Raw genomic sequence first — 14,406 nt, 5'->3', positions numbered from 1 at the left:
GTGCATGAAAATTCATGCACTGGAGGGGGCTCCCTCAGCCCGGCCTGCCCCCTCTCACAGTCCGGGAGCCCTCAGGGACGGGAGGAGACCTGGCGATCAGGGGAAGGCAACGCCCCCTCACACCTCTGCTGCTGCCATTGCTGGCAGCACAAGCCTCTGCCGGCCCTGGTTACCTGAGCCTCGGGAGGCCCTGGGCGGCTAAGGTCTGAGGGGACTAGGGGACTCCAGAGGCAGGTACACTGCTGCCGCCCCAGCGGGACTGAGGGGACTGGGCACCACCATCTTGTGGCTGTGGGCACCACCATCTTTTGAGGGTGTGACAGTCAATTAGCATAATACCTCTTTATTATATAGGATATGCATAACCCATGGACACAGTCAATAGTGTCATGAAGGCCTGTGGGGAGAGGTGTGAGTTGCGGGGGGGGGAGGGGGGTCAGTGGCAAAAAGGAAGTATATGTAATACTTTCAACAACAAAAATAAATTTTAAAATATATACATTAAATCTGTTGTTGGCTAGATGACATTGCAGTACAAAAGCAAATGTTCCTTCTGTATTTCAGAATTCTAACAAGTACCAATCAGAGATGCATAGAAATCCTTCACTAAATAGACCAAAAAAAATTATAAATAGAAATTAACAGAGGATTAATAAAACATAATTAAGACCTGATTGAATCAAGCAACGAGAAATTGTGTTAAAAATTACTTTTATTTTTTCACTTCCTTATTTATAGGAAATAAGAAAAACTGATTTCTTTAAATATAAATTCTTCTCCACATTCTTCTCCCCCTCTCCCCATTCTCCTAGTGGTACTCTGAGAAACTTGAGTGGTATCCTGAGTAGGATTTTTTTAAACAGCTTTATTGAAATATAATTCAAGTGCCATATAATTCACCCTTTTAAAAATGCACCTTCTGTAGTTTTTAGTGTAAGCAAAGAGCTGTAAAACAATATAACGTTTGGGGACCTTTTTATCATATGGATAGGATTCTGTAGCTCCAGGCTGGCCCTCTGCGTAGCCCTGCTTCTTGCTCCTCCCTCCGTCACTACTAATGGAGGAGTAGTTTTCTCCCAATAAAGCATGCTACCTCACTCTGACTCTAGTGTGTCCCCTCTCCTCCCCACTGGCTGCTGCTTCAGAGTGATAGCCAGAGTCTTTAGATCCCTAAAGTATCAGGCACCAGTCTGTGCCCTCCCTCTCCACCCCCCACCCCCACTCTAGGGACGAAGCACTCCAATGTGTCCCATTGAGCTTCTTTCACTGGCTTCATGTGAAAAAATGACACTTTTCCCACACCCCTCCTGCTTTGGAGAAGCATGAAAACCAGCACAACTCTCTTCAAAGAGATCCTTAGGCAATTTTCTCTCTACTCTTCATGCCTGTGTGTTGGCTTTAGAGCTATCTAACTGGTTCTCGGACATATCACTGTGGAAATTTACAACAGAATAGTCTTTTTTCACAAGTTATGTTACTACTGATTGCTAATAGTATCTGGATGCCTCTATTAAAAAATTCCAATTTAATATACTGTTTTATTTAGAAGACAACTCAGAATATCTCTTAGGAGTCAGTTTCTGTTTTTTCCCTTTAATAAATTGAATTTAAACATTTTTCCTTTTTTATCATATGATAAAGTACATGAAAAGCCTAGGGAGAAAAAAAAAAAAAAAAAAAAAAAAAAGCCTAGGGAATTTTTGGTGGTTTAATCTGAATAAATAATCATACTTCTTATACAGGCTAAATAAAAACTATTTTGGCTTTTTAAAGTAGTATCGTCTCCTCCTTCCCTTTTTTTAATCCTCACCTGAGGATATGTTTTTTTATTATTATTTATTTATTTATTTTTTTTAGAGAGAGAGAGGTGAAACATCGATGTAGGAGAGAAGCATTGATCAGTTGCCTCCCATATGTGCCCCAACCTGGGAATCGAACCTGAAACCTAGGAATGTGCCCTAAATAGGAATCGAACCTGCAACCTTTTGGTGTACAGGACGACACTCCAACCAACCGAGCCACCTGGCCAGGGCTTATATCTTCCCTTTGAACTACCACATTGTACATTTAAGTAGACACCCCTCAAGGCAGACCCTAAGCATAAAATGCTATAGTACACATTTGAAAAGGAAAGTAACAGGACAAGGCTGGCCTCATTTTGTTGCTGGAGTTGCTTTTTTCATTCTGAGTTAAACTATCATAAATGTAAATTAAAAGAAACTATTAGCTTTTTCTGTTAGTTAGCCTTTTATAGGTTAATTTTAAAATTTAACAAAAGATATATTACAGAAAATAAGTATTTAATGTTTTTCACTCCCTTTAGCTTCGTAGCTTCTTTTCCCAATCCATCTGCTTCTGCCTACCATAATATATACATTGCCATTGTGCTTGAATTGGTTTGGTCTGGGTAGAAATTTTAGTAATCACTGTAAAGTGCAATTTTCTTTTCAAGAAGTATCAATTCAGGAAAATCTATATAGGAAGTTTTGACTAGCTGCATTTTTCCTTCCAAAAGGAAAATAGGATTATTGAGACCCAAAGAAACCTTAAATGGTATCAATAGATCACCTACTTAATTGAATGCCACTGAAAAAATTGACCCTACAAAAATGTTATCACAAAGGCACCTTTCCAAATTTTTATAGAGTCTTAGATTATGAAGATGCTTATAGGAATAACCTCTTTCCTTGTCATAGTACCCAGAGGATTATTATTATTATTATTATTATTCCTATGTCATAAATGGGAAACTGAGGTTTAAAGGTGAAATTATTTTCCCAAGGGCAAATGGTAAGTTGGCAGTGTAGGTGTGGAAGAAACTTTACTCTTTACGGTTCTTTCTATTAGTCTAATAATTAAATCTATATGAGACAGATTAACAAGAGAAAATAAACAAATTTAATTACATATGTATGTATGGGAACCTCACGTACATGAGAGAGTCAGATACCCCACAAACACAAGAGGTTCAGAGACAGAAAGTTAAAGGAGGTATAATATGGCATTCTGAACTAAGGGTGAGGTAAGGCAACTTGGGGCTGCAGAGGGGAAGAAGGTCATTTAAGGATGAAAAGTAGAGCAGATGTTCAGTAATTAGATGTTTGCCCTGTCCTCGAGATAGGGGGGGGAAAAAGTAATCTCTAGTAATAACTCCTTTAATGGGCAAGGCCCCAAATTTAAATTCTTTGAGGAGAGATTTAAGTTTCTCACAAGCCTGCAGGGTCTCAATTTGCCATCAACTCAAAATAATTCACATGCTAAAGTGGCACACTTTGGAGAGGCCTGTTCTGAACTTCCTCAGCAGCAAAGCTAGGTCTAGAAATAGTTGAGTCCATTCAGTGTACGATTTATAGTTCTAGTATACTAGAGACCCGGTGCTCGGATTCATGCACCACTGGGGTCTCTCAGCCTGGCCTGCGGGGATGGGGCTGAAACCCACCTGGTGCACAGATTCATCCCGGGTGTGTCCGGCCTGTCTCGCCCAGTCCCGATGGGGGCTGATCGGGGCAATCAGGGCTGATAGGGGCCTGCCGGCTGGGGAGGGACCATGGGAGGTTGGCTGGCTGGGGAGGGACCAGGGAGAGAGCTCCAGGGCGTGTCCGGCCCATCTTGCCCAGTCCTGATAGGCCAGACCCTAGCAGCAAACTAACCTACTGGTCAAAGCGTCTGCCCCCTGGTGGTCAGTGTGCCTCGTAGTGACTGGTCTAACAGTTGAATAAACGGACAGACACTTAGCATATTAGCTTTTATTATATAGGATTATAGTATATACGTTGGAGATACAGAAATCAATCAATGAATGGAAGACAGATACTCCATCTTATTCACAACTTCTCCCAGTATGTCTATAGGGTCTCCTCTCTACTCCTCCTACTCTTTTTACCTGGATGGGTAGGGTGAAACTTGGAACTGTAATCTGAAAGGTCTTCAGTTCAGTCTGGCTGCTTTGGTTTAATCATATGCACTTTGGCCTCCTGGGACCCTGCGGTCTCTCTGTCTTCTCCCATGAAATAGTCGTCACCACTATTCTCTAGTTCTGTCTCTGAGGTTGACTCTATTGTACTAGGGCAAGTAATTGTTTTGATGTTTTTCCCCCCCTTCAATACCTTTACCCTCTATGAGTTTAAGTGTAGGATTATATTTAGATTGAAAGCCATATTGAAAAATTAGGTAGACAGGGACCTCATAGATGAGAACTTTCACTCCTGCAAGTGCAGTAAACTTGATGTGTAGACCATCTGTTACCTTTGTTTCCTAGGTAATATGCACGTGTCACTAGCTGAGGCCCTGGAGGTTCGGGGTGGACCCCTTCAGGAGGAAGAAATATGGGCTGTATTAAATCAAAGTGCTGAAAGTCTTCAAGAATTATTCAGGAAAGGTAGGTCTTCTTTTTTTTTTTTCTTAATTTTGAATATTGGGTAGCTGAAAATTGATAAAGGGGCAGAGTATAGAAGAGTACTTTCCTTACCTCTCTTAGGGATAAAAAAGCTCAGATCTTTTTTACCTTTATTTGAACATCTTTGATGTGCCTGATATTGTGCTAGGGACTAAAAATATAATGATGATCAAAATAAAAAAAATGTTCTCTGTCTGTAGGGAGTTTATAGTCCAGTGTGGAAAACAATTATTAATAAAATATTTATAATAAGCAAATGTAAAAAATTCAACCATGACAAGGCTACATAGGAGAGGATCCAGGGATTCTATGAGAACTCATAGTAGGAGAATTTGACATGGTCATGGGAAGGAAAGGGAAGGCCTCCCTGCATATATCAAGCTAAGACCTGAAAGGAAAGGAGAGGTTAACCAGGTTAAGGAGGAGGGGAAAACATTCCTGGCAGAGAGAATAATATGTTTATCCCTGTAACTCTAAACTGGAATAATGTATACTGAATAACTTCCTTGGTGCTTCCCTGTGGACGTAGTCACCTGCTCCAAATGGTCATGTGGCATTTTGGAGCCGGAAAAATGAAGAAGTCACCCATTGGTTGACCAAAAACATTTGATATCATGCTGAAAAGTTCCACATGAAGCTTTTACACCATATCAACAACACCTGTTTAGAACAGTAGGTAAAGAATCAAACTTCATCTTTGATTGGAATGAATTAATCAGGTACAATAAACAAACATAGATGAGGTAATAATTCTGCAAGTTTGGTCCCTGGATGAGTAGCATCGGCATCACCTTGCAAATGTATTAGAAATGCAAATACTTAGGCCTACTGTAGACCTAACTGAATAAGAAACTCCTGGGGGTACAGGCCAGCAGCTTGTGTTTTAACAAGTTTTTAAGGATATTCTGATGCATTTTATATTTGAATTACTTACTAAGGGCATGGGGACCTTTTTGGAAGTTGTAGGGGTGAGCATTGATTGAGTACAGATTGGGGACAGATGGTAAAGTTTGTCATCATTCTTGATGTTGCTGTTATTTTCCCATCCAGGGACTGGAACTTAAAACAGTATTAAGTCCCACCCAATTCTGCTGTAACTGGATGTTTGATTAGAATTAGGATAAATCTAAAGAAAAGTAATTCCTTTTATTTAATGCCACTTACCTAAAATCCAGCTATTTTAATAGACCTTGTAGCTTTGTTTGCTTTATTTTAGTTTTTTCAGAAAATTTGAAAGGATAGGCACTCTAGACTATAGAACAGGTAGCCATGCTCCAAAGGTGTTGTTGAAGAAAGGATATGTTGGTGGCATTACTCAGTTAATTAACAATAGTCAGTTAATATTTAAGAAACATTGAGTTGTGAGGTATTGCATGGAAGATCCTGATAAGAAGAAGTCACTGTTGCCCTTAAGGGATTTATTCAGATCAGATGCATATGAAACAGAGTGCCAAATGAGTGATAGAGACAATAAGAACTACAGATGTTCCTTCAGAGGAGGGAGAGATAATACCTTTTTATTGTACTATTGGCATAATCACTGCCCTAGCCATGACTCAAGGAATAGAAGCATCTTGCATACTCTTGAGTACTCTTTCTTTCAAATTTCGTAATTTTAATAGAGATTGAGTGTCTGATTGTAAAGTACTTGTCATTATTGCATAACATATTGGCACGTTACAATAAAGAGACTTACTGGATGTGTTATAAAATTAATTGTAAGGCAGCTATGTCCTAAACACTGTCCATGGGAGTTGGTTACCATAGGCCTTCAGTCCAGTTCACAGAATAGCATCAGTAATATAGACAAATTGAATTTGGATTCCTTGGCCGTCTGGAGATTACCAACTATTAGGACTGCCAGTTGGAAATTTCTATTTGGGAGGAAAATTTTGCTTATGTGATTGAGTTTATCTGAAATCTAGGATTTTTTATTTCTTGTATTTGATAGCACACTGTCATTTTTTGCCACAAGTATTTTTTTTTCCTTACTGACCTGAAATAAAATACAGGTTTCCCCTTCTATATGAAAGCAGAGCATTCCTATGAAAATTCAGCTTTTGTTAAGCTGAAATATGTAAATCAAAGAAGCTAGTGCCATTAATTTGTATGGAAAAAATTTTTAGTGTTTCCAGATCTCCCAAATAACCTACCAAATCATGCCAAATATGTTTTATTACATCTAATTTTATGTTAACACCTTTACAAGTTCTCTTAGACTTTTCTGATTACCTTAGAACACACTTTTATAATGGATATATAAGTTAATGGAGATAAAGCACAGATGCTCTCAGACACAGTTCAAAGCTGTGAGAGCTTGATGCTGAGTGTGGTTCCCAGGTGTTATAGAACAGAAAGAGTTCATCCACGTGGTACTAACAGCCAAACACCAAAAATGGAGAATTGCAGTGGAGGCGCCATCCAGGAGACCAGCAAACTGGTGCTCCAAAGCCTGAACTCCCCACAACGGGTAGCTTACAGAGTATATAGGGCAAAATCGCAAGACACTGTGGGTTGGGGCTTCGGGGTCATGCTGGGAACTGATTGGTTGGAGGTGAGGAAGAGTAATAAATCATTTCTTTCTGTCTTGAGGACAGTTTTGAGATCTGTTCCCTTGTTCCTCTATCCAGTCTCATGGGAAAGTAGCCAGGGCCAGGGGGCCCTTCCACCTTAGGACTCAGGCACTGATGCATAACAGCTCAACATGTTATCTGTAGCTGGCCAGAGGTCTAGACCTTGTGACCAATATTAGTCAGATCCTGGCTGCTATCTTCTGCTGCCCCTAGAGTTGCTGATTATCCAGGGAAAAGGCAGGTCTCTGAGGGATAGAGAGAGATAGAGATGATTTCTGAAGCTAGGATTTAAAGCTAAGTTTAATCAACATCATAAGGACCCTCAGTTTCACTGGGAAGAGCTTGGCAGTACCACTCTCGCTGCCCAGGTGCCCTGCCTCTGTAATGGCTCTCTGCATGACAAATGCCGAGTGCTGTATTTTCACCTTTTTTGGTAAAAGATAAAATCCTCTTTGGATTTCTTTCAGTTAGCAAAGACAAGTATTAATATAGATCTTTAATAAAAGCCAAGTGGAGTAAAACAGACTTTCAAAAAGCGGGGATACCTGTATTAGTTTGCTTATTTTGTGGTTCTGTAGTAAACACCCTTATGAATAATGACTAGTATTGTTAGTGAAATAAAAGCAGGTAAAATACAATGGTCTCTAAGAATTTTGTTTTTCTAAAATTTGTTTTCTTCTCTTTTCTGTATCTAGTTTTGGTTCTTAGGAATGGCTTTTTCTTCCTACCTTTTTGTTTTTGTGGTATTTTTTGTTTGTTTTTTTGTTAATTCTCATCCAAAGATATTTTTCCATTGATTTTTAGAGAGTGGAAGAGAGAAGGAAAGACAGAGAGAAACATTTATGTGAGAAACACAACGATTGGTTGCCTCTTGCACAAGCCCTGACCAGGGTCCGGGCTGGGGAGGAGCCTGCAACCAAGGTACATGACTTTGACAGGAATCCAACTTGGGACCCTTTGGTCCGCAGGCTGATGCTCTATCCACTGAGCCAAACCAGCTAGGGCTCTTCCTACCTTTTTTAACCTGTATGTTCCTGTGTGTTTTTCAGTATTTAAGTGAAAGTTGACATTCCTATTAATAAAAGGCTGGTAATAAGCATTTCTACTGTAGGGTTATTGAACACAGGTCAAGATAATTATTTCTTCATCTTTTTGAGTCTCCTTGCAATTTTAGCCTTTAAAAAACACACACATACAAACTTGTGGTTAATATTTTAAAAATAACCATTGCTAAGCATGGCTTTGTTGGAAGATACCATATTCATATGAGTTTCTCTTCAGAGGAGGAAAGGTAAAACTTTTTTCAAATGTATAATTCTAAACATTTATTTGATAGTTTTGATAATAATTGGTTTTCCTGTGTTAGATGTAAGTTTCTTCGTTTTATTGTCTTGGGTTTATTAAAATTTGCAATCTGTGTGATTACTTTTTAGAATTGTTTGAGATTTGGTTGTGGTCTTGCACATGGTCTAATTTTGTAAATAATCTGGGAATTTGGAAAGTATTTTCTGTGCCTAGGGTATAATTTAAGCTTATTCATGCATGTGCTTTGAAAATTTGTCTAGGTTTTTATTGCTTTGTATACTTGATTTGTCAAATCTTTCGGGATAGTTAAAATCTTCCACTATATGATGTTTTTGTCTGTCTTGCTGTCATCATGTTTTCATGCAATTTTATGTGATATGTATAATGGCTAATTTAAATAGATTGGATATTTTATTGATTTAAATTAAGCCTTTCTTTTCTTTTTACTCTTCACCTTAAATTCTACCTCGTGTGCTCTTAACATTGCCACCTGTGCTTCCTTTTCTTTGTCATTTACCTAGAAAATCTTTCCTTCTTCATTTTCAACTTATCTGTGTTGAAACTTAGTTATTTCGTATAAATAGTAGATAGCTGGATTTCACTATTTTTGGCCAGCTAAGGCCAAAAATTAAATTGAAAATTAAATGTGGACATTGAAATAAAAATTCTGGAGAAATTTTATTAAGGGTCCTCCCTTCCTAATTATATGCTTCTTATTCCATTTTGTTAACAGATTGGAAAGCATAGCTTATCAACTGATTGAAAAACATACACATTTAAGATTTTAGCTTTTACATCATGGATAAACTCATGCAGTAGCTTAGTGGTCCTAGATAATAAAAAGCAATGTCATTCTCATACACATTCTGGGATATTATTGCTGCCTTGGAAAAATTAGCTTACAATTATATAGTTGCCCAAAACAGTGATTTTTTTTAAAAAAGTGATGAAATGATTGCTCTTTGTGAAAAATTGATCATTTGAATTTGTGGAATTTTAAGGTATAAAGTAGTTGATTGGTTGTTGTGAAAATTGCCTCTTCGAAACTAATGAGAGGGAAAGTGAAACAAGGAAGAGCTTAGGATAGGAGAAACAACAGGGGAGAGCATCGATGGGACTGCTTTGGCTTTAGAAATGTTATAGGAAAGAAATGAGCCTAGGCTGGGCTGCTTTGGGTCACTGAGAGGTCAGAAAAAAGAGCTTCTTAGGAACAGGTTCAGGGGGTTACCCTGGGACCCGCTGCTGCTGCCCATTGCTCCCCTATAAGTTAGCATTTTAAATTGGTAATTAGGAATAAATCTGACAAACGATGTGAAGACCTATATAATGAAAACTAAAAAACAATGCTGAGAGGAATTAAAGAAGACCTAAATAAATGGGAAGGCTATGCTGTGCTCCTGGATCAGAAGACTCAATATTGTTGTCTAAATTCTCTAAATTCTTTATATATTCAATGCAATCCCAATGGTTTTTTTGTTTGTTTTTAGAAAATTGTGAGTTGATTCTAAAATCCATAAGACAATTCAGTGGATTTAGAATAGCCCAAACAAATAGACCAAAATTTGAGGACTCACATAACTTTATTTCAACATTTATTATAAAGCTATATTAATCAAAATAAACAAATAAATCAATGGAACATTATAAAGTCCAGAAGAGATCAACATTTATATAGTCAATTGATTTTTGAGAAAGATACAAATGATAGTCTTTTCCAGGAATCTATACTAATAATAACCTAGGTGGTTGTCACGCCCTCACACATCACGCCCTAACATCGTCACAAGATGGCTATCACAAGTTGGCTGTGTGCACAGCGGAGGCAGGGCCCAGTGGAGGAGGAGGGTCACGGCAGGGGAGGGCAGTTGGGGGCGATCAGGCTGGCAAAGGAGCAGTTAGGTGTCAATCAGGCCGGCAGGGGAGTGGTTAGGGGGTGATCAGTCTGACAGGCAGAAGCAGTTAGGGGCAATCAGGCAGGCAGGCAGGCAGGTGAATGGTTAGGAGCCAGCGGTCCTGGATTGTGAGAGGGTGCAGGCCAGGCTGAGGGACAACCCCCTCTGTGCATGAATTTCATGAACCAGGCCTCTAGTGGGACTATAATAATTGGATATACATATACCAAAATTTTTTTTTAAAATATATTTTATTGATTTTTTACAGAGAGGAAGGGAGAGAGATAGAGAGTTAGAAACATCGAACCCAGGTACATGCCCTTGACCGGAATTGAACCTGGGACCCTTCAGTCCGCAGGCCGATGCTCCATCCACTGAGCCAAACTGGTTTCGGCCCAAAAATTTTTTTAAAATATATTTTTATTGATTTCAGAGAAGAAGGGTGAGAGAGATTGAAACATCAATGATGAGAGAAAACCGTTGATCGGCTGCCTCCTACACACCCTACACTGGGGATTGAGCCTACAACCCAAGCATGTGCCCTGACCAGGAATCGAACCCTGACCTCCTGGTTCAAAGGTCGATGCTCAACCACTGAGCCATGCCAGCCAGGCCCAAAACATTTTTTAAAAATAATTTTTTATCTTACCCCACACCACATACAAAAACTAATTCAAAATGGGTCATAGATTTAAATGTAAAACTTAAAATTGTAAAAATTATAGAAGAAAGCACAGGAGATAATAATTGTGACCCTGGATTAGGGAAACAGTTCTTAGATATAATACCAAATGCATGATTTGTAAAAGAAAAAAAAAGATAAAGTGGACATTATCCAAATTAAAAGCATCTCTTCTAAATACATTAAGAGATTGAAAGGAGTTAAAGGGTGGGAGAAAATATTTGTAAGTTATATAATGGATATAGGACTTATATCCATAGTATATAAAGAACTCACAAAACTCAATAGTAAGGAACAAACAACCCCCCCCTCCCAAATTGGGTAAAAGATTTGAACAGAAACTTTACTAAAGAAGATAACATGAAGTTATTAGTCATCAGGGAAATCCAGAATTCTTAATATCATTAATCATCAAGAAGATGCAAATTAAGACCACAGAAATACTAGTACACATCTATTAGAATGTTTAAAATTTAACAGACTAACCACACCAAGAATAGCAAAGACTTGACAGCAAGTGGAACTTTTATACATGGCTAGTGAGAATGGAAAATGGTATGGTTTTACACTTTGGAAACTGTTTAACAGTTTCTCAAAAAGTTAAATATACACGTACTACCAAAAGAAATGAAAATATATTTCCATACAAAGACTGGTACATGAATGTTCATAGCAAATTGTTTTTGCAGTAGCCAAAAGCTAGACACCAAATGTCTATCAACAGGTGAATGGGTAAACAAATTGTGGTATGTCCATGTAATGAAACAATAAAATGATCGAACTGCCTGGCTGCTGTGGCTCAGTGGTTGAGCCTCAACCTATGAACCAGGAGGTCATGGTTTGATTCCCAGTCAGGGCATGTGCCCAGGTTGCGATCCCGAGGGGGGAAGTGTGTGCAGGAGACAGCTGGTCAATGATTCTCATCATTGATATTTCTCTCTCTCTCCCTCTCCTTCCCTCTCTGAAATCAATAAAAATGTATATATTTTAAAAAGGAGCAAACTATTGATACGTGCAACAGCATAGATTAATTTCAAAATAATGAATTACACTGAGTGAAGGAAATAGACAAAAATAATACATGTTGTATGATTTTAATCTAAAATTCTAAAAAATACAGACTAAACAATAATAGTAAAGTTGATCAGTTGATTACTTGGGGATGAGAGTTACACAAGGGGAGGAAACTGGGATTACAAAAGTCTATGAATAAACATTTGGATGGTGGATATGTTTGTTATCTTCCTTGTGGTAACAGTTTCACAGGTATATTCATGTCATAACATCAAATTGCACTCTTTCAATATGTGTAGTTATTTTATGCAGTTATTTAATTAAAGCTTCTTTTAAAAATATATCAAGTATTTTCCAAAATTTGTTTAGTTTTTAAATTAAGAGCTTGACCTTTTTTCCTTAATTTGAAACTCATTTTTTGTTTTGTTCTTAAAAATATATGTTTTTACTGATTTTAGAGAGAGAGACAGGGAGAGGGATACAGAGATAGAAACATCAATGAGAGAGAAACATCGATCGGCTGCCTCCTCCTACATGCCCCCTACTGGGGATCGAGTCCGAAAACTGGATATGTGCCCTAACCAGGAATTGAACCAGTGAACTCTTGGTTCATAGGTTAATGCTCAACCATTGAGCCACACCAGCTGGGCTGAAACTCATTGTTTTTAAAATAAAATGTTTTCCAGTCAAAAGCCACATGTGGCTAATGGCTACTGCACTGGAATGTGCAGATAGAATTTGATGTCTTGCTAAATCGTGGTTCAAGAAAAAAATCAAAGCAATACATCTTCATATGAAAACAGAGTATTTACTGTCAGGAAAACCATCTCTGAACAAATTAATAAAAGATGTATTTCAGCTAGAAGGAAGAAAATAGCAAATGAATTAGTCAACATGATGGTAAATCTAAACAATCATTAGCTGTATAAAAGCTTAATAATGATGTAACTTCAAAATTACAAATAAAATAACATTTAGATTGATATAAACAATAGGAATTAAAACAGTTTGTTCCCTGGAAACAAACTATAAGTCACGAAATTAATTTAATATCTAGCATTTAAAAAATGAATAATGTGGGTTGTTTAACAAGTGTCTGAAGCACTTAGAGTAAACCTCTCCTGTCCCACAAATGCATAGTCAATACACTTGTTTAGATTTGAAGTTATTTGGCTCTAGATTTGATTCTGTTTTTGAGAATTGTAGAGATATTGACTTTAGAGTTAACATAGTCAAATATTCTTAAATGTGGTAAGGATAATCATAAAACCATAGCAGGAAAATGTAAAACTTTCAATGTGGTAGAACCAAAGGAGAACAAGCAACTCAGTGTGTGAGAAGGGAGACAGCACAGAACTTAAATACTTAATTCCTGACTTTTTTAAGCCTTTATAGGAAGTATAGAAAGTTTTTATGGATTAAGAGCTTTTGCATAAATATTTGTATAGTGTATGGAGCTTTTAAAAGACCAAAACCTAACTTGTCTGTATTACATTTCCAATTATCTACAATCACAATTTTGCTGTTTAACAGGGTGTATCAGTTGTCTTTGACATGCTACATCTTGCCCTGCATTTATAAGACCAGAATTAACAGGTTCTTCAAGTTAAATGTGTTTGAACCTGATAAAATTACCCTACTTGTTCCCTGGAAACAAACTATAAGACACGAAATTAATTTAATATCTAGCATTTAAAAAATGAATAATGTGGGTTGTTTAACAAGTGTCTGAAGCACTTAGAGTAAACCTCTCCTGTCCCACAAATGCATAGTCAATACACTTGTTTAGATTTGAAGTTATTTGGCTCTAGATCTTACAGACAATTTTATAAACTTAAAGAATCATACATTTAGAAGGGAAAGTTGCTGCGGATCATGCTATCTCTAGTGCCATACTTGCTGATTTTTTGTGAGTTTACTCATTATAATTATTGTTTCAATTTATATAGTTACTAGTGACCCGGTGCATTGATTCGTGCACATTGAAAGGAAATTAATTAGAAGGTGGCCAGCAGGTCAGGTCTGGGCGAGAGGGGTTGGACACGCCCTGGAACCAACCTCCCGAGGTACCTCCCCGGCATCAGCCGAGTGAGTGGTGTCCCTCCGGCAGGTGGGATCCCTCGGCCTGGCCTGCAGCGATCGGGCGGAAATCAGCTCTCCGACATCCCCCAACGGGTCCCAGAGTGCAAGAGGGCACTCTGCAAAGTTGCTGTCACACAGGGTGTGGAATGCAAATGCAAGAGTGCAGTAAACAAGATTAGGGGCTGACAGTGCCCCAGCAACAACATAATCCATGGCCAAAGGTAGAATCTCATGGGCACGTGAGGAATTGGGCTTCCTCCTCTCTGGTTTCAGGATGTGTCACCTGAGAACCGCCACTGCCAAGTCACTGCAGCTCGGCAGCTCCTGCATTGAGCGTCTGCCCCCTGGTGGTCAGTGTGCATCATAGCGACCGGTCAGATGATCGGACACTTAGCATATTAGCCTTTTATATATATAGACTAGAGGCCCAGTGCACAAAAATTTGTGCACTCGGGGGGCGGG

The 14,406-nt window shown here is 38.4% G+C and overlaps 1 protein-coding gene across 10 annotated transcripts in view; it reads left to right on the top strand.

The window, feature by feature from the left end:
• The first annotated feature begins 4,258 nt into the window (after positions 1-4,258).
• The window catches only part of PTPN13 (protein tyrosine phosphatase, non-receptor type 13 (APO-1/CD95 (Fas)-associated phosphatase)), a 155,488-nt gene continuing 145,340 nt past the window's right edge, over positions 4,259-14,406 (top strand). For all 10 annotated transcript variants that reach the window (XM_014545968.1, XM_014545964.1, XM_005874096.2 and 7 more), the window contains exon 1: positions 4,259-4,378. In XM_014545968.1, the coding sequence (XP_014401454.1) occupies positions 4,264-4,378 (115 nt within the window). In that variant the 5' untranslated portion in view covers positions 4,259-4,263. The remainder of the gene's footprint in view (positions 4,379-14,406) is intronic.

The sequence above is a fragment of the Myotis brandtii genome, unplaced genomic scaffold, assembly GCF_000412655.1.
Source record: "Myotis brandtii unplaced genomic scaffold, ASM41265v1 scaffold424, whole genome shotgun sequence".
Classification (NCBI taxonomy): domain Eukaryota; kingdom Metazoa; phylum Chordata; class Mammalia; order Chiroptera; family Vespertilionidae; genus Myotis; species Myotis brandtii.
This window is presented reverse-complemented; position numbering and strand designations above follow the sequence as displayed.